The 21,116-nt window shown below is 44.6% G+C and overlaps 1 protein-coding gene across 1 annotated transcript in view; it reads left to right on the top strand.

Annotated features, from left to right (window-relative positions):
• Positions 1–21,116, top strand: part of THSD4 (thrombospondin type 1 domain containing 4) — a 564,456-nt gene that overhangs the window by 245,037 nt on the left and 298,303 nt on the right. Inside the window, exon 7 of the mRNA XM_032593610.1 lies at positions 16,619–16,755. Coding sequence (XP_032449501.1) covers positions 16,619–16,755 — 137 coding nt within the window. The remainder of the gene's footprint in view (positions 1–16,618; positions 16,756–21,116) is intronic.

Here is a 21,116-nt window from a genome sequence, read left to right as displayed (position 1 = left end):
TGTCAAGGACATTCTGGATAGGTAAACAAAAGAAAGAGAGCCACAAAGGTGAGAGTGCCTGTGGTGTGTTTCCAGAACAGTGAAAATAACCATCAAGTAGTTAGCGATCCAATTGTAGAGAACCATGTCCTTGAAACCCACGTTAGGTGAATGTTCCGAGGACAGTGAAGAACTCAGGAAGGCTGTCATAAGAATGGCAACACGATGAAAGTCACTCTTTGGTTGGTGCTATTAAACCGTAACAGGGAGAGCTGAGCCCAAGAGCCCTCCAGAGAGCTGGGAAGGAGCATGCTATGAGAGAGCATCACTTCAAGAAATACCTGCTGAGCTCCCACTGCCTCCCAGGCGCAAAGCATCTGCTAATGAGCAAGGGCAGTTCACAGGGGCAGTGCCCAGCTCACTGGCTCCTGTCAAACGTTGAGAGATAAGCTGGGGTCCCTTGCGGTCCCCCCCCCCCACCGAATTCTGAGAATTTGTCACACTAATTAATTCTTTCCCTGAAGCCATCAAAACTTTCTTTCTGCTGAAACCTCTTTCCAATGTTTTACCATGTCTGCTCTGAAGTGTTAAGAAGACAGAGCTTTTGTTAGAACCACTGCTTGGTTTTCAGGCATGGGGATTTTTCTGCATCTGCCCACACATTCATGCAGGAAGTTTTTCCACCTTATGGACCAGCCCATGTTGTGTCCTTATCACTCTTTTTTTTTTTTTTTAATGTTTACTTAAACATTAAAGGGAGAGAGAAGGAGGGGCCGAGAGAAAGGAGAAGAGCAGATCTGAAGCAGGCTCCCCACTGACAGCAGAGAGCCCAATGCAGGGCTCAAACTCATGGGGCTCGAACTCACGAACCATGAGATTATGACCTGAGCCAAAGACGGACGCTCAATCGGCTGAGCCACCGAGGCACCCGTTTTTATCACTCTTGATTGCTTTGGCCTGGTGCCATGAGACTAGAAGATACATGTGTACACACACACACACACACACACACACACATTCACGAACTGGTACACACATACACAAACATACACATGATACATATATCATGCACCCACATATGTACATTATATACACACATCGACATAACACGTGGTACACATGCATATACACACATGTACACATATGCACACGTGCATATACGCCCATGCATATTTTGCTAAGATGATAATAGCAGGAGATGGGAAGTCAAGCCACCTTCCTTGGGGTATCACTTGCACAGGTGGTGTCGTTTCCTCTGCTTCTGGATTTCTCCGTCTTCTGAGACTTCTACTCTCCATGGCATTTGTACCAGAGTTCCCTGCCCTGAGTTCCTTCTCAGAACTCTCAACGTCCTCGGTTCTTGACAAGGAAAAACCCCAGCCACATTATTTTTCTGGAGGGATATGTGTATATTCCGTATATTAATATGTCCGTATCCGCTCCGATAGATGTGTGTTTTCCCAGGCTCTAAGAAACCGGTTATGACCTCCTGCTTCTAGGCAGCTGTCAGGCTGCTTTCCTGACACTTGGCCAGACCGGGCCTTCTACTGACAGAACGCCCTTGAAACGTTTCTTTTTTATTAAATGTAACATGTTAAGATGTAACACTACGTGTCCCACAGCTTGAAGAGTTTTGAACAGCGTGCCGTTTTTTCCACAGTGGGATTTGTTTTCAGTCACTTTTTCCAGCCGTAGATTTACTGTGACAAGAGAGAAAAAAGGAAACCTTTCAGAAAGAGGTTGGGCAACTCGGACAACGCGGGCCTCTCCGATTCCCAGGAGACTACGTGTCTAGCAACTTTCTCCAAACAGGAAGCTACTGCTGTTCTGTGTTCAGCTCTCTGGAAGCGTGCGAGGAACACCAGCCGCGGTGCTTCGTAGACCTCTACACATGTGTGTTCCTTCTTTCTGTGAGAACGATGGTCTCGCGTGGCCTGGCTCTGCCTCCACAGACCCCTCTCGTCACATCTGCCCTCGCTTTCTGCGTCAGCCGTGGAGATGTCTCTCACCCCTTGAGGGGGCCATGCTCCTGCCCCTCGGCTGTGGCCAGACGTGTATACCTCTGCCTTGAAGGTCCTTCTCTCCTCCCCGCCCCTTCACCCACTAAACCGTCCTTCCGGTTACAGTCTCACGGTTGTGTGAATGGCTAGTGAGCGGCTGCCTTCCCTGTGAGACCAGGGAAGGACTTGGTCGTGCACTTGCACTAGACCAAGGACTCGGTGTCTTTTTCTTATCATTTCCTTGTCACTTTCGATAGTACCAGAATAAGGTAGACTCGCAGTCAATATTGGCTGAGCGAACGAATTCATAAAATGAATGGATGCGGACTGCCCATGAGGACAAAGACTCTGCCTCGTTATCTTGCTCATACCTAGATCCCGGCCCAGAGCCTGGTACACAGTAGGCGCCTACTAAGTATTTTTTGGGTGAATGCATGAGCATTGCACCATACCTGGTACCATGTGAAGAGCTGTCCCTTACCTCAGAGAAGTGAGCTTCTATTTAGGGAGATGATTTTGTTATCAGATGAAAGAAGTCAGGGTTCGGTAGGCAATGAGTCAGAACTCAGCTTCTGGGTCAAACCTGGGTTGGAACCCTGCTGACTTCACCACTTTCTAGTGGCGCAGGTTTTAGCAAGGTACTTAACCTCTCTGGGCCTCGGTGCCACACCTGTCAAATGGGATAATAATAATAATAATAATAATAATAATAACAATAATAATAATAATATATCTTTTTTGCGGAGTTCTGAGGATAAGGGGGAATAATGCCCGGGCGGTGTCTCACACAGCACTTGGTATGCTGCGGGTACTACCTAACTAGCCCTGTGAGGCATCATTATTATGAATTGAGAAGTTCCTCTGCATTTTAAGTGTGCTGAGGTCATTGACGAACAGCATGACTCTCGGCAAATGTGTTCCCCTTTCTGAGCTTCCGTTTTCTGCTGTGTAAATTGAGAGAATTAAGTGATAGTCAGGTTCTTTCTAGGTGTGAAACTCTATTTAGAGTAGAGATTGCTAGATCAGTGGGGCGAGTATAGTCCGGGGAAGCTTCCGGGAGCAGGTGGACTGAGCCACATCTGGAAGGTCAGGTAGAATTTGTTTAAGCAGAGAATAGAATGTGAGAAACACCAACCAAGATGAATGTGAGAAACTCCCAACCATGGTGGGAGGAGGGGCGTGGGGCATTCGGAGAAAGGGCGTTGGAGTGGGGAGGGTGGTCATTTAGGATTCGTGGGAGAAGAGTGTAGGGCTAGGGCAGGTTCTTGAGAGGGTCATGCCTCTTTCCTGAAGAAGGAAGTTTTGGGGGGTAATATATTTTAAGATGGATAAATGGGGAGAAGGGAGGGAGGGAGGTGGAATCCGAGCAATCAGTTAGGAGACTGTGAAGCCCTTCTGGCACAGGCTGATGAGGACCTGGGCTGGGGCTTGGCAGGAGAAGTGAAGGGGAAGAGAAGAATCCAGAATGAATGAATGACAGCCTGGTGGCAGAGCGGATAAAGGGAGCGAAAGAGGTTTCTCGAGTGCTTGCTGCCCTGGCAGAAATGTGTCCTGTCCCTAAGAAAGTGACTGCGTGCCCTAGAAAGGTGTATCGGTGGTTGTCAACCCAGCCAATGGCCTCACTTCCACCAGCAGAAGGCTTAGACCCTCACTGGAAGCTGGAAGCCATGGGAAGAAGGCAGGTACAACACAAGATCTGCTTCTCCTCACAACACTTCTGAAACCAAATGTGTGACTTTTCCACACCAAGCAATTCTCTGATTCTCTGTGGACACCAACCAGATGTCCAACAATTGAATCCAGTTCTGCCACTACTACCCAGAGTCAGTGTAGACCCCACAGGTTAGGGGCTGTCCCGCAAGCCTGCCCCCCCACTTCAGACACCATTTACAAGTAGTGGGTCACCACGTTATACCCACTTCTGTCCAACTTGGGTACAAGTAGGAGATTCCCATGACCCCCCCCCCCCTTGTCAGGTTCGATAATTTGCTAGAATGGCTCACAGAACTCAGGAGAACAGCTTACTTACTGTCACCAGCTTATTAAAGGAGATAGATCCTAGGAACAGCCCGATGGAAGAAATGCACGGGGGGGGGGGGTGGGTGGGTGTGAGGGAAGGAGCTCGAAGAGCTTCTGGGCCCTCGGTGGGCACGCCACCCTCCCGGCACCAGGGTGTATTCCGCCAACCCAGAAACTTTTGAACCCTGTCGTTTTTACGGAGGATCCCTTATGTAGGCACGAGTGATTAAATCATTGGCTACTGGAGATTAACCCAGTTTCCGGCCCCTTCCCCTCCCCAGAGGTCAGGGTGGAGCTGAAGTTCCAACCCTCTAATCATGCTTTGGTCTTGCTGGTGAGCAGCTCCCACCCTGAAGTTAGAGAGGGCCCACCGAGAGTCACTCATGGTGCTCAGCCTTAGAAACCCGCAACAGAAGCCGAGGCCACTTTGTGGAGCCACTGGAGTGAGGCAGGAAACCGGCTTCCTTTAGCTGGCCATCCTGAGACAGACACAAGGTCCTCAGGTAGCCAAGAAATGCTAGCAGCCACCAGTAGGTGGCTCTGGGGCGAGTGGTTCACAGCTGTAACCCATTGGCAGGGCAGCAGTTTGGAACAGGTTTGGGCTGCAGCACAGGGTGGGCAGGTAGTGGTGCAGTGTTAACACCGGCACCTTGGAGTCCCACAGACCTGGGCCCCACTCGGAGCTCTGCCGCCTACCACCTTTGCTTCGGAAGCAAGTCACTGAGCTTGCCTGACCCTCATCCCCCGTAGGTGCGGATTAGCTGAGTTAGGATCAGCGAAGGGCGTGGCACTCAGTAGGTGCTCAATAAACAGTAGGTATATAAAAATTATAAAAGATGGGAATAGGGTCGGCAGCCAGATCCAAATGCAGATGCTAAGGAAAGAGAAGCTCCATTTCTCTCTCTGCCTTCTGCACAGCATGGGCTGTACAGCTCAGAAGGGAACTTCCTTCTTGCAAGGCCTCCTGAAGGTTGCAGTCTTGACGGGCCGGCTTGCCTGGGTAGAACCGTAACCTTTTATTTAGCCAGTCGCGCATCATTTTTTTATGGCAGCTTTGGCGGTGCATCCCCAGGGTGTCGAGCAGTGGTGTGGTTGCTGGCTGGGTTCTCCTTCCTGGTTCAATAGCCTCACTTAGAGCAGTGGTTGTCAAAGTGTGGTTCCAGCAGTGGTATCGCCTGGGAACTTGTTAGAAATGCAGATTCTGGGGCTCCACCCCAGACTTAATCAATCAGAAACTGTAGGCATGGAGTCAGTCCGTCAGTCTGTGCTTTGGCGAGACCTCCAGGTGATTCCGAATACGCTGGCATTTGAGAACCACTGCATTCGAGCGTCGCACACTCGAACTGTGTTTAAGTGTGAGCAACGATGCTAAGAGGAATTTACCGTCTGTGGAACATCGAGCCAATACTTTTTCAGGATTTACAAAAAGACATTTCTGTTCACTGTGAGTCATTTAGATCTCCAAGGCTGTCAGTTAAGTAAGATTGAACGGGGCGCTGCATGTGAACTTCTGAAGTTTAAATGATATAGTTACAAGTGCGGGATAGAAGGTTAGGGGTATTAGCAATTGATAAGCTGCATGTTTTTGCATTTAAGTTTTAATGACAGAATGCGCCCCAAACAGTTTCCCTTTCAGAACAGGAAAGGCTAAGAATTAGACAGTCTCGTCGCTCTTCTCTTCTGATTTTTTCAGACCAGTTTTCTAATTCCAGAGAAGCGTCTGGGCTCTTAGAGACATGTTCCTCATCTTATTTTCCATAACTTTGTCCTGGAAAATGCAGTCTGGGGGAAAGCAGCTTCAATAGTAATCACCCACATCTAGTCCAGAATGCGGAGTTCAAGGGCAGGCAGATCCTTTGTCATAAACAAGAGGAATACTGCATAGATAATGCAGTTGGCAGAGGTCAAGTCTGGCTTGGCTGTGCCCTGGATTATTCACCGCCAGCCAGTGCTGCAAAGCCTGCCCCCAGCTTTGAGCAAACCCCTTTTATTTTATGTCAACCCTGCACGTACACGTAAGACATTGCATCCACGTGTTTCTAATTCGTTTACACTTCACTCATCAGCATGTGTTGGGTAAGTACCCTGCCACGTCCGAGTTTTATGAGCTGCGTTTACGAGGCTGCTTTTCTTGAACAGGGATATCCTATATTCCACCAAAAAACACGGAACTTGAGCCTGGGAACTGAAGGTTTCGGTGCTACACTTGGAGTGAACTTGTGAAGTTTGAATGGACCCGAAACTGAGCACAGATGTTACCCGTTCTCTAAGAATAGCCTCGTGTGTTTAGTCACAGAATCTCTCCTCTTTCCTCACCCGAAAATTTCTCCCTGGGAGAAACGTGCAGTTCTGGCAAAGGTTTGAACCTTGTTTGCTGCCACTCTTGTTTACTGGCTAATGCAAACCTCCGAAGTAGCAAAGCTAGCTTAAATCCAGGATCTGCTAGCTAAAATCGAGGATCTCCACACTGCAGCAACGTTTTGCTTTCCTAGAGAGCAACATTTTGTTTTGCTGTCGCACTTAGGCAACGTTCCCGAAAAGACGGCGGGAAGTCTGACAGTTTTGTGTTAATTCTGAACAGAGATGGGAGGACGCCTACCATCCACGGAAACTGTGCACAAGGACTCCGTTTCTGCGAACTTGAATTGTTGAACCTGAATTTTTTACGCGTTTTTAAAATTAGCTTTTATCATTTATTATTATTTGTAATGTTTATTTTATTTTTGAGACAGAGGGAGACAGAGCATGAACGGGGGAGGGGCAGAGAGAGAGGGAGACACAGAATCTGAAACAGGCTCCGGGCTCTGAGCTGTCAGCACAGAGCCCGATGCGGGGCTCGAACCCACGGACCGTGAGATCATGACCCGAGCCGAAGTCAGACGCTTAACCGACTGAGCCACCTAGGCGCCCCCTAGCTTTTATCATTTAATCCATGTGTATATTCACAGAAACAAATAGTTCTACAAACGTTGCCCCTCCCCCAGTATTTCTTCCTCCCCAGCTGTTTTAGCTGTTCTTTTGATTTACCTTCGTATCTGTGAATACTGCTTACATTGTTACTTGGGAACTTCTCGGATTTCAAATATGTTCTGTTGAAGACGAGGATGGAATCCTCTTTCATCATCCTCTCCTACCTCCCCACGTGTGCACGCTCCCCATCCCACACCCCCTCAAGGTAATTATGTAATTAGGCTAGAATAGTTACCTTTGAATAGTTACCTTAGAATAGTTACAGCATGACTATGTGCACGCTCCTCACAGCTGAGCCATATGGTGTACTAGCTTAGGTCAGATCTCCAGGATCCAGAGCCTGAGACGGAGATTCGTGCCCAGTGTTTACTGGGGAGTGATCCTGGAACAGCAGCACCTGTGGGGGTGCAAGATGCAGATTGGCGCATCTCTGTGCTGGGCTAGCTTGCGTAGTTACCCAAAATTGAGATAGGGTCTGCCTTTGTGCCAGCACACGGACCAGTCTTTGGCTATCCCTGGGGAAGAGGCTTAACCTTTCGTGAGGCAGGTCCCTTAGACTGAGGGCAAGTTCCAGAAAGACACAGCTGTGAGCTACCAGCAGGGGGCACTCCCAGCTGCTGGGGGAATTCTGACTTGGATTGGGTGGTGCTGGTGGGTAATCTGGGCATCACATTGTAGCATCCATTCCCTATGCTGTGATTACTGTTCTCCTCCTGAAATCCTTAGTTTCTTTGTTGTTAATAAACACCTTTTTCTCCTTGTCTTCTTTTCTAGGTACTTCATACTAATTTAACCTCAGGCACTTTGAAATTATGTGAGTCTTCCTTCAGTAATTTGATTTATCAATATCTTTAAGTTTTTATTAATTTTGAGAGAGAGCACACATGCACTCATACATGCACAAGTGGGAAAGGGGCGGAGAGAGAGAATCCCAAACATGCGTCTGTTGTCAGTGTAGAGGTCTACTGTGGGGCTCAGTCCCATGACGCTGGGGATCATGACCTGAGCTGAAATCAAGGGTCAGGCACTCAACCGACTGAGCTACCCAGATGCCCCTAAAATATCAGTATCTTAAAAATTGAGTATTGTCTCCATTTCACCTTCTCCTTGACCCTTCTGATCTGCTCTAGTCCTAGGCTCGTACACACTTGTCTTGTTAAGGTCCCCTTTCACCCTAGTCCCGAGCATTCCCTCTGGATTAGTTCTTCTATTTCCTGGATCCCACACCTTCTACTTTCTTGGTTTGTTCTTTCATTGTGGTAGAACACGTTCTCCAGGAAGTGTCCATGAGAGGAAAATTGTGCAAGAATTGAATTTCTGCAGATGCCTTTATTTTTTCTCAAAGGTTGATAATTTGACTGGATATGGAATTCTGGTGATTGATGTAAAATTCTAGAAATGACTTTCACAAATTACAAGCCGTTGCTCGGTTATCTTGTAGCTTTCAAAGTGGTTGTTGAGAAATCCAATACAACACCATTTTAGTTGTTTCCTCTTTGGTAGCCTGTGTTATCTTTTCTTTGTCCCAAGTGTCTTAAAATTCCACAACCATGTGCCTTGGTGTTGTTCATTATCATCCATTCATTGGGAGACACTGCTTAGGTTCCTATAGGTCTTGTGGAGTATGCCAAGAATGCCAGGCCTTGCCCACCCTAAAACCAGGTCATTTCTCAAGATTGTGTTTTCAGTGAGCAACCTTGAAGAATGAACAACATCTCTATCCAGGACAAAAGAGCAGGGCTCCTTACTGCTTCCTGTAGACGCATCGGGTCCTCAAGCACAGTGGTCCTTGCCTACGTGTGTAATGTCCCTGTGAGGCGTGGGGGCAAGGGGAACTGACACAAACATGCCAATGCTTGTGATGTTCGCTCTTCCAAGAGCAATAAAGTCCTTTATCTCTGACTCAGGAGTCTTTTTTTTTTTTTATGTTTATTTATTTATTTTTGAGAGAGAGAGAGCATGTGAACAGGGGAGGGACAGAGAAAGAGGGAGACAGAGGATCCCAAGCAGGCTCTGTGCTGTCAGCATAGAGCCCGCCTCGGGGCTCAATCTCTAGCAAGCTCATGTGAGCGGAATTGTTAAGTCATGACCTGAGCAGAAATCAAGAGTTGGATTCCCAACCGACTAAGTCACCCAGGTGCCCCTCTGACTCAGGAGTCTCGTATCCTCTGTCTATACCCATGAAACATAACAGGCTAACTTATTAATTACAAGTAGGGTAAAATCAAGTCCTACACCTAACACCATTGTCCTGGGCACTTGATGGGCTCCTTCATTCTGGAAACAAATTTTTTTTGAGTTATTTATTTGTTGATTTCCTGGAGATCTACGAAACTGCTGCTGCTGCCTTTTTTTTTTAATAACAGCTTTATTGAGATAAAATTCATATACCGTAAAAGCCACCAATTTAAATACTACAATTTAGTGTTTTTAGTATAGTTAGAAAATTGTGCAACCATTACCACTAAATAATTTCAGTATGGACCCCAAGATGAAAGTCCATACCCATTAGCATTTGCTCTGCATTCTGTCCTCTGACAACTACTAATCTACTTTCTGCCTCTATAGATTTGCCTATTTCGAATATTTCATATAAATGTAATTAGGGGCACCTGGGTGGCTCAGTCAATTGAGTGACAATCGATTTCAGTTTAGGTCACAGTCCCAGGGTTGTGGGATCAAGCCCCGTGTCAGTGTGAAGCGTGCTTAGGATTCTGTCTCTCTCTGTCTCTCCCTCTGCCCTTTCCCCTGCTTGTGCTCTCTCTCTCTCTCTCAAAAATTAAACGAATGAATGAATGAATGAATGAATGAATAAATAAATAAATGTAATTAGACAATAGGTGACTTTTTGTGACTGACTTCTTTCATTTAGTACACTGTTTTCAAAGTTCATCCATGTTGTAGCATGTATCAGTACATATTTCCTTTCTGTTGTCCAATAATATTCCACATATGGATAAAACACATTTTATTTATTTATTCATCAGTTGAGGGACATTTATATTGCTTCCACTTTCTAGCTATTGTGAATACTGCTGTTATGCATATTCACGTACACATTTTTTTGAAGTGTGTTTTCATTTCTCATAGTTGTATACCTAGAAGTGGAATTGCTGGGTCATAAGGTAACACTGTGTCAAACATTCTGAGAAACTGCCAAATTTATTCCAAAAAAGCCATTCCATTTTGCAGTCCTTTTAGCATTGTACAAAGGTTCTGATTTCTCTACATCCTTTTCGACTCTTCCTATTGTCTTTTTAATTGTAGCCATCCTAGTGTGTGTGAAATGTTATCTCATCATGGTTTTGATTTATATTTCTTTAATGATGAATGATATTAAGCATCTTTTCCTGTGCTTTGTAGCCATTTATGTATCTTTGTGGGAGAGGTGTCTATTCAAATTCTTCGTCCATTTTTTTTTAATTGAATTGTCTTTTCATTGTTGAGTTATAAAAATTGTTTACAGATTCTAGATACAAGTCCCTGATACATGATTTGCAAAAATTTTTTCCCATTACTTGTGTTGTCATTTCATTTTCCCAGTGGAGTTCTATGATGAAGCCCAACTTAGCTACTTTTTTGTTACTTGTGCTTTTGATATCATATTATCTAAGACACCATTGATGAATTGACTATCATGAAGACTTATGCCTAGGTTTCTTGTAAAAATGTTGTAGTTTTAGCTCTTACATTTAGGTTGATGTTCCATTTTAAGTTAATTTTTATATATGATGTGAAGTAGGGGTCCAGCTTCATTCTTTTGCATGTAGATATGCAAAGCTTATCCCAACACTATTTATCGCAAAGACTATTTTTCTCTCATTGAATTGTCTTGGCACTGTTGTCAAAAGTCAATTGACCATATATATGAAGGTTTATTTTTGGTCTCTCCATTCTATTCCATCAATTTATATACCAGACTGTCTCCATTGCTGTACTTTCGTAGTATTCAAAATCAAGAAGTATGAGTCTTCCACTTTTTCTTCCTCCAAGGTTATTTTAGCTATTGGTCCCTTGCATTTCCTTATCCATTTCAGGATCAGCCAGTCAATTTCTGCAAAAAAAAGACAGCTGGTATATTGACTGAAATTGTGTTGAACCTATAGATCACTTTGGGGAGTATTGCCATCTTAACAATCTTAAGTCTTTTGATTCATGAACGTGGAATGCCTTTCCATTTATTCAGATCTTTATTAGTTTCTTTCAAAAATATTTTGTAGTTTTCAGTGTATAAGTCTTAGACTTCCTGTGTTTAATTTATTCCCAAACGTTTCATTCTTTTTGATGCTGTTGTAAATGAAATTGTTTTCTTAATTTCATGTTCAGATTGTTTATTGATAGTGTATAGAAATACAATTGATTTTTGCATATTGATCTTATATCCTGTAACTTGGATGAACTTTTTTATTAATTCAGATACTTTTTTGGTGCATTTAAATTGTCTTTTATATACAAGATCAGGTCATCTGTGAATACAGATAGTTTTACTTATTCCTTTTCAATCTGGATGCTTTTTCTTTTTTCTTTTTTCTTTTTTTTTTTTTTTTTTTTTAACTGCCCTGGTTAGAAGTCCTTTTTGTTTCTGTAAAATCAATAGTAATGTTCCCCCTTCGTTCCTGATTTTAGTGTTTTGAGTCTTTTCTCTTTTATTCTTAGTCGATCTAAAAGTTTGTCCATTTTGTTTATCTTTACAAAGACCAACTCTGGGTTTCATTAATTTTCTTTGTTGCCTCTCCCTGCTCTATATAATTTATTTCCATTCTAGATTTCTTTCTTCTGTTGACTTTAGGTTTAGTTTGTTCTTCTTTCTCTAGTACTTAATGTGGGAGATTAGGTTATTGATTTGAGTTTTTTTTTTTAACATGGGTGTTTGCAGCTATAAATTTTCCTCCAAGCACTGCTATATCTGCATCCCGTAAGTTTTGGTGTGTTGTATTTTTATTTTTATTTACCTCAAAGTATTTTCTTATTTCCCTTGTGTGTGTGTTTTTTTTTCTTGATCAGTTATTTAGAAATATGTTGTTTAGTTTCCACATATTTTTGAAATCCCCAAACTCCTCTCTGGTTTTGATTCCTAATTTCATTCCATTGCGGCAAGTGAACATATTTTGTGTGACTTCAATCCTTTTAAATTTATTAAGGCTTGTTTTATTATTTAACATTTGTTCCCTCCTGGAGACTATTTCATGTACACTTGAGAAGAATGAGTATTTTGCTGTTGTTGGGTAGAATGTTCTATAGATAGCTATTAGGTCTAGTTGGTTCAGAGTGCTGTTCAAGTCTTCTGTTTCCTTGATGATCTTCTGTCTAGTCATTCTATTCGTTATTGAAAGTGTGGTATCAACATTTCAAACTATTCTTATTGAATTGCCTAGTTCTCCTTTCAGTGCTGTCAGTTTTTGCTTCATGTGCTTTGGAGCTCTGTTGTTGTCTTCCTAATGCGTTGACTCTTTTGTCATTATAAAATGCTACTATTTGTCTCTAGTAACAGTTTTTGTCTTAAAGTCTGTTTTGTCTCATAGTAGTATAGTGCTCCAGCTGTCTTTTGACAGTGTTCTCATTGCTTTTATGAAGGAGTTAATTTTCAGAGGCTTTTAGCTAACCATTCTGGAAAATGGAATCGCTAACTACTTCTTAATCACGCTTACAGATTTCCCCCCCGTTTTTAGGCCTTCTTTCTGCCCTATTTCCAAAGTTACCTCTTGGAGATGCAACAATACTAGGTAGCTTCGATGCTTCAGTTCCTGCTTAGGATCAGTTTTCTTGGGTCTGCTACGTCATTTCCATGAGTCCTTTGCTTCCCACCTTCCAAAATTTTGTAACTATTAATTCCTTTCTATTTCCTTTGCCCTTTATCACTTGAAAAATGTCTTTTTATATCAGGGGGCTTTCCAAGGGGACACAGTTCAGGGAGTGATTTAAATATTGAACCGTATTTGAGAGTAAATCCTTTAGCTGTTAGCTGTTTTATTCTAAGTAACCTGAATTTTCTTGTGTGATCTCCAGAGTTTAATAAGAAGAGAGATTTTTTTTAGCTATCATGGATCCAGATACCTGGCAATTCTAAGTTTAATTACAGATAGTGCTTATATTATCTTTGAAACTTGGGTGTGCAATTTGAACGTCTTTGATTCAAAATAAGAATGGTCAGCTGCTTCTAGCTCTTCTCTCACTACTTGACTTTTCTTAGAGCAGTGGCTGTGAAATTTGTGCACCAGAATCACTCTGAGGGCTTATTTAAAATATAGCTTGCCTGAGTCTCCGATGCAGGACTAGGAGGCGTGGCCTCAGAATCTACATTTTCAACAAGTTCCCAGGTGAGGCTGTGCTTCTGATCCTGGGACACAGAATCACCCTCTCAGTGTGTGGAATATAAAGGTGTTCCCTTTGGGGGTGGGGAGGACAGAGAAGGAGAGCAATAAGAGAATCAGGGGGAGAAGGAGATGCCCGCTTTGCTCTCAGCCCACTGCCCCTCCGCTGGTGGCCACTCTTCTGTTTTCCTCCTCTTTCTCTGCTGGTAAAACCAAGCCAAGATCTGCTTAGAGAAGACGCTCTTGGCTCTTGGCTTCTCTTCTATAGAGAAGTATAATTATGTTCACAGAAGAAAAAAAGGAATGAAGTGATTATCCATGAGAAAACTTAATCTGAGGCCCTGCAAATATAGTTTTAATGTAGTTTAAAAAGAATTTTTTTTAATGTTTATTTATTTTTGAGAGAAAGAGAAAGAGAGACAGAGCATGAGCGGGGGAGGGGCAGAGAGAGAGGGAGACAGAAACCGAAGCAGGCTCCAGGCTTTGAGCTGTCAGCACAGAGCCAGATGTGGGGCTCGAACCCTCAAATGGCGCGATCGTGACCTGAACCAAAGTCAGACACTTAACTGACTGAGCCAGCCAGGCGCCCCTATTTTTATGTGGAATTTTAAGGTGGCTGGGGAGTATACACAGGGCCTAAAGGAGTGAGTCCTTGTGTACTTTTATGAGACACACTAGGTTGAGCATTGCCAAGGCAACAGGTGGTCTGATAGTTCTGATGGGCGGTCAGTTGTCCGCAGGGGTCTATTATCTGCTAGGAGCCCCCTCTTTCCTTCTTGCAAGTCTGAGGCAGCAGGGACACTGAGCCACATAGGTAGAGGGTCAGACCTAGTGGCAGGAGAGGTGCAGACTTCAGGCCAGTCCTCCAGGTTACTTTCATGTAGCTTTTTGGAGATTCTGCCGTAATTGCCCCACATTCAGCCAGAATGTTCTCCTGTAGTATGTAGAATGTTCTCAGAATGTTGTTCTGTAGTATGGTTACGAATAGGGAGAAATAAAATTGTGGCTGCAAAAGCTAGTATCCCAAAGGCTAGAGGCAGTTGGGAGAGAGCCAGGAGAAGTGAGAACTCAAAACTCTGGCCCCTCCTGAGGCTGCCTCTCAGACGCTGTTATTACTTGAAATGCAATGCACCTGGATAGTTCCTGCTGTCACTTCAGAAAATGAAGAGCTGGGAAGGAAGAAGCAGGGTCCAGGTAGATAGATGACCTGAGGAAGCAAGCTTTGGGGACTACTTTACCTCTAACTTGTCACCTCCTTTCTTAGGCCTTTGTGGTGGTATGTTTTTAATCTATGAAATGATGACTTGGTTTTGGATAATTCCCGAAGGCACTTCCATCTTTGGTATTCTTGGATTTTTCCAAGATCACCTCTTCTATCTTTTGGGCAGCCAGGGTACGAAACCCTGCCTCTTGACTTCTAAGATAGAGCTTAACATACATAGAAGATTCAGTGTTCCCTAAACCATGTGGTCCCAGAGGCTCCATGTTATTTCCTGTTAGTGGTTTTCAATGGCTTTGGAGTGAAGTTCATTGCTATGACAGTCAGGCAGCTACACTGGGGAAAATATGATGTGTTGCGTAGGAAAGAGTCAGTGTTATCCAATCCAGTAATCAGATTTTCAGACAAAGGCATGACCCTGGAACATGCTGTCTATGACTGAGCAAAGCGTTAGTCTTGTCTCCAAAAACAGTTAAAAAAAAAAAAAAAAAAAAGCCAGTATGTACTTGGCTTGTCTGTTTTGGATATGGAAATACATCTTGCCTGAAAATTTTTCTCATTCTTATTTTGGAGGCAACTAAATTGTTCTGAAGATATTAGTAGCAGCAGTAATTAATTAGCATGTATTGAGCACTGACTGTGTGCCAGGCTCGGTGTGAAATAACAGAAATATAGAGAAAGACTCTGTAAGGGAATATATCTCATTGGGGGAGACGAGAGAAAGGCAAAATATACAATTTTAAAAAAGGCCAGTATTTACTTATTCATCCCTCCTCTTATTCCTCAGGGATTGGTAGAGCATCTGCTCTGTGCCCGCCTCTGTACTGGATGCTGGCGGTACAAAAGTGAATACGCCAGGCATGTCCCTGTGGTCCCTCAAGACTCTGCTTCAGTGAAGTTTGGTTAACCTTATTGTAGAGGGGGCCAGATCAGATGGCTGGATGTACGGGCAAGGTCGGGATCCACGGAGGGCTTCCTAGAGGAAGTGACCTGGGAACGAAAGCAAAGTAGAAACCGGTACTAGCCAAGTAAGGCAAAGGCAGAAGAACAGTTAAGCAATAGCTGGAGAGAGGAAGTGCTTAGTTGGGTACACAGCAAGGATGTAAGGAGAAACAGTAGGAAATGAGACTATAAAGGTAGGCAAGATTCAGTTCTTGACAGATGGTTTATCTCTTGCTGAGGACTTTGGATTTCAACCCAAGGTGATACGGAAACCACTTAAATATCTCATAATGGAGGAATTATTACAGGAAACTCTAGCCGTTGAAAAGAACATAAAGATGATATAATTGCGTAGTAACAATTTTTTTAAAGCAGAACATAAAAATTGTGTGCTCACTGTGATTGCTGATAAGTAAGATATAATTGTGACTATGTTAAAACTTGGGAGGACTTCTAAAAGTGGAGTCTATTATTTGCATTGTGGGATTCTTGAAGAATCCCTTTATGATATCTGCTCCGCATCGAATGTCTACTATATGCCCATAGATCAAGACACAATCCCTTCCCTCGACCAGCAACTGTGGGGAGATCTAGTAACTTGGATGAAGTTTTTATTTATTTATTTTTTATTTTTGTAAGTTTATTTATTTATTTTGAGAGAGACAGAGATAGCGTGCGTGGGGGAGGGGCAGAGAGAGAGGGAGGGGGAGAGAGAGAATCCCAGGCAGGCTCTGTGCTGCCAGCATAGAGCCCGATGTGGGGCTTGAACTCATGAAACTGTGAGATCATGACCTGAGCCGAAACCAAGAGTCAGATGCTCAACCAACTGAGCTACCCAGGTGCCCCTGATGCAGTGTTTTTAAAGTGTGTGATTATGAGACGTCTGGAATAGGCAAATCCATAGATAGCAAGTAGATGGGTGGTTGCCAAGGTCCGGAGGGAATGACAGCGAACAGGTCCAGGGCTGTTTTCTGGGGGTGACAGAAATGCTCTGGAATTAGTGGTGATGGTTGTACAACATTGGGAATAGACTCAACACCACTGAATTGTACACTTTGGCTAAAATGTTTATTTTTATGTTATTATGTCGTGTGAATGTTATCTCAGTGCAGAATACCAGAAGAAAAAAAGATGCTTTTTTTTCTTTCTTTTTTTTTTTTTTTTTTTTTTTTTGGTAGTAAAGGGCAATCGGAAGTGTGAGTTGAACTGCCAGGCGATGGGCTACCGCTTCTATGTCCGGCAAGCCGAGAAGGTCATTGACGGTACCCCCTGTGACCAGAATGGCACGGCCATCTGCGTGTCTGGGCAGTGCAAGGTAAGTGCCCCGGGCTGGGTGTCTGTAGCACGTTCTCAGGGTGTTTGATCTGAGACTGCCAACTCCATTATGGGTGGCCAAGCTGTGCCCCGGTGCTGCCCCACAACCCACAGGGGCACGGAACCACGAGCTCTGGGAGAAGCAGGCTAAGATAGGGCAGATTGGTCCTCTCTGTGTTTTTGATCCTTGGGAGTCGCCACGGCTCGGTCTGGTATTTCAAGTATTGAGTGATTTATATGTACACCCTGTGCATCCAGAGGGACTCGGTGATCCTTCCTCACCTTTGAAGTGGAGGTGATGAAAGGCACTGCCAGATCAGTCAAGAAACGGTGGGCATCATGAGGGTGGCATTTTAAGGGCATGGTGTGTATTCTATCTCTTGCCTCCCACCAGATGGGCAGGCTTCCAAGTGAAAGGTGTTCCCTGCCTTTTGTAGCAGAGCAGTACCTCAAACGGGAATTTTCAGCCCCTTCGGACCCGTGAAGTGTGTTCCAGGAACTCCTTGCCCTGCGTTCTGCAAATACGCGGGGCTTGAGAGAATCCTTGTGGGGTGCTAACCAGTGACTGAAAGCACCATTTGGTCAGAAATAGGCACCTTAGACGAGGTGGTCCAGATTCCATAGCCGCTTTAATTTGGGCCTGGAACTGCCACCCTTCTTGTGTCTATCAATGTATCGGTGGATCGAAGCCTCTAGCAGGTACATGACTCTTTGGGGCCCAGACTAAAACTCCATCTTAATGAACACTCAGGAGCTGGCAGGCTTGACTTTCATCAAAGGAAGAGCTCTTTGGTTATCACCTCTGAAAGTTCCTGTTATGCTCTGTATGTAATTGCTCAGTATCAAAGTTACTAAAGGATGGTCGATAAGCACAGCCTTCCCTTTCCAGACTTGTTTTTGAGAGAGGGGGTGGGGGTCGGTGGTGGGGGGGTGCTGAGCTGTCAGCAGAGAGCCTGATTCAGGGCTTGAACTCGTGAACCTCGAGATCGTGACCTGAGCCGAAGTCGGACGTTTAACCAACTGAGCCACCCAGGTGCCCCAAGACTCGTTTTTTAATGAGGAGGCTTTAAATAGGTTGCAAAATGACTTATTAAAGCAGTGCAGAGATGCTCAGATGTTGAATGAAAGTTTAGAAGGGAACAGCTGTCACTTTTGTATCTGTTGGGTGTGAAGGGGCTTTGGAAGAGCAAAACCCCAAAAGAAGAAGGACGTGGCACAGAAGGGGTAAGTGAGCATGGCGGGAAGAACCGTCGGGGCTGAGACTTGTCCGGCCTCCATTTTCCACCCCTTTGGGAGAACCACACATCCTCTCCGCACCTCACTTACTTCAGATAATACCCAAGAGGGTTCTGTTAGAGGTTTTGATCTCCAGCTCAGCTGGTCTCTGCTTCTAAACATGACTGAGCCTGAAATGGTGGCCCTTACAGCAACATAGCTTTTTCTTTCAGGCCCCGAATCTGCTGTTCACTTCCTGAATACAGGTGCACACTGCCGGGGGGTGGTGTAGGGTAATGGTTAAACACATGCCCTCGGGAAGTCAGACTGCCTGGATTCAAATCCTGCCTCTTCCACTGTGTGATTTACTGTGTTGATCTCGCACAGGTCATATAAGCTCTCTGTGCCTGTACAACGTGAGGAGTACCTACCTCCTGTGTCTCGGTGCACAGTTGTGAACCCATACATGCAGGGCCCTTGTAACAGGTCTGGCATTTAGTAAGCAGCTGACACTGATTAGTATTAATAGATTGTTTATGTCCACAGAGGTCCTACTGGATTTGAGTTTCCTATGCAAAAGCGTTTGCTTTGTTTATTTTTTCGTTGGTAGATTATGGATTTATGAGACTCACATTCTGTCAGGGGAACGCTGGCGTGTGTTCCCACACTCTAGAGTGAGCTGCTAGGGGACAGCAGATTCTGATTCGGCAGGGCTGGGGAGGGGCCTGAATGTCTGTTCTTCCAACAGGATGCTAAGGCTTCGGGGCCACAAGTGGCAACCGTTTTAAAGGATACTTTGATGAGAATACGGTTGACAGAGAATCAGAAACATAAATACAGAGTGGCATCGTGACTTGGAAGGAAGCTTTCCACCAGAGGGGCAGGGGCGTCGTGTTTTTTCAGTGCTGCCTTAAGGGTCTCTGACCTGATGATACGAAGGAAAAACAAACACTCATAAGGATGCGGGTGTGGATCCTCGCTGATTGTCGAACACCATCCGGGCTGCAGGGCAGCACAGTTTGTAGACGATAATTGCTAAAAGATCAAGACAGACATTCCTTAGCATGCGGGCAGATTAATAGGAATTTGATGTTACAAGGACCGCTTTGATATCGCTACGTATTTGCTCTCTGTGCACTTGCCTGAAACTTCCCTCACTGAAGTTGCTGGAATCACGGACTGTCCCGTCCTCTTTAGAACTTAAATTTAAATAATCAGAAGTACGTTTGCTTCCTAAGCTGAAGGTCTGTTTACTTTGCAGCTTTCAAAGGGTACAGTGTCCTTTTCTGAATATTTGATTGGAAGCCCAGAATCCACATTGGTATCTCTGCCTCACTGACTTGTGGCTGAGAGAGCCGTCCCTCACGGACAGGAGCATCCGCATCTGAAATGGCTCCAGAAGGCCTCTGCTGGCCACAGAAGGTTGAAATGCAAAGCCAGGCCTGCTACGGAAGTTAATGAAAGGCAATGAGCATTCAATAAGAGTACGAGCTAAACCCACAGAAGAGTAGCTGAGAGGGAATGGTGTCGTCCCCCTGGACACCAAGCCAGAGAAAGGCCCCAGGCCCACCCTGTGCAAGCTGGAATGCTGTGTTCCTATGCCGGCAGAGCGCTCCCTGGCCAGCCTGTGTTTACACTGTTGCTGGACCTCCTCTGTGTTTTAGATCCAAGAGTTGGAAGAGGGGCAGGAAGAATGCAGACATCCCAGAACTGGCTGGTGAGGGGCGGGAGGGCTGCAGAAAATGGGGGTCCCTTACCAGTCCCTCGGTGCTGGGTGATGCTTTCTTTTCTTGACAGGGACTGAAGGATCCCAAAAGTTGTCTTCAGGTTAAGGACTGCATATGGATAGGCTTTGAGGGGAAAGAACGGTCTTTTCCTCAAGCAAGGGAATGTATCTGAAGCCCACAGAGACCCTATACCTTGCTCAACTTGACCCCTTCCCTGTAGACGTCAAATAGGAATATCCGGCCAATCTTCAAAGAAGTCTCTAAGGCACTTCTGGTCCTGCCCAGTCATTACTGTCATTTATGGGAACGAAATAGCATTTACGTATAATTAACAGAGCACAGTAATCATTTCTGTTAAGCATCACGTTAACTGTACTGTGATTTTTTTTTTTTTTTTTTTGCTTGGTCACAGCTTTGAACTGTCTAAATAATTCTGAATTTTAATAGTTTGCTGATACATGCATTCTTTTTGCTCACAACTTAATAAAACTAGATGGAAGTTTCTCTTCAGTGGTACAGCAGGTACAAGTTCTAGAAAGAACTAGAACAGAAAAACACTCTGAGCTCCCTGGAGAGCAGCCTTATAGAAACCTCTGACTTCTGGACTTGAGTGGTCCTGAAAGTGAGAACCACCCCAAGACCCACTCTCCTCCCCCCAACAAAAAGTCTTTGGTGGGGAAGGAACAGGCCTTGAGGATGCCTTGCAATAAATAGGCCAATGCAAAACCTTGGAGGAGGAAGATGTGGGAGAGGATATGGCTAGCTAGGAGCCTTTTCTGAGTGTGTATTGTGTTCCAGACGCTGCGCTGTGTGCTTTACATTCAAGATGATATCTGGGGCGCCGGGGTGGCTCAGTTAAGTGTCTGACTTGCGCTCAGGTCACGATCTCATGGTGCGTGAGTTCAAGCCCCGTGTCGGGCTCTGGGCTGACAGCTCAGAGCCTGGAGCCTGCTTCCGATTCTGTGTCTCCCTCTCTCTCTGCCCCTCTTCTGGTAGCCCTTTCTCTCTCCCTCTCCCCCCTCAAAAATGAATAAACATTAAAAAAAAAGTTTTTTAAAGAATCTGTTTCCAAAAAAATGATATCATTAATCCACCCGTCTTCACAATAACTCAGTCAGTGGGAATTATCAGTCCCTATTTTACAGAGGACTGTTACAACGCTGAGCTGGGTCAGGCAATAAGGGCTACCTGGCAGTTTGACTACCAATAATTCGTTTTTTAGGCTGAACTGTTCATCAGAATAGGAAGAGTCGTTTGTATGTGATGGGAAGAAACCCATGTGCTTTATTTAGCTATGTCTCCTCTTCTGAGTTTATTTTCCTCACTGCCTCTTTCCTAAACAGGCTCCTTTTTCGAAATGTGTATCAGGACATGTCTGTCTTTTGCTTAAATTCCATGCATGGCTCCCCCTCGCCTATAG

The sequence above is a fragment of the Lynx canadensis genome, chromosome B3 (assembly GCF_007474595.2).
Source record: "Lynx canadensis isolate LIC74 chromosome B3, mLynCan4.pri.v2, whole genome shotgun sequence".
NCBI classification, from domain to species: domain Eukaryota; kingdom Metazoa; phylum Chordata; class Mammalia; order Carnivora; family Felidae; genus Lynx; species Lynx canadensis.
The sequence above is the reverse complement of the archived record's forward strand: the minus strand, read 5'-3'. Positions and strand labels throughout refer to the sequence as shown.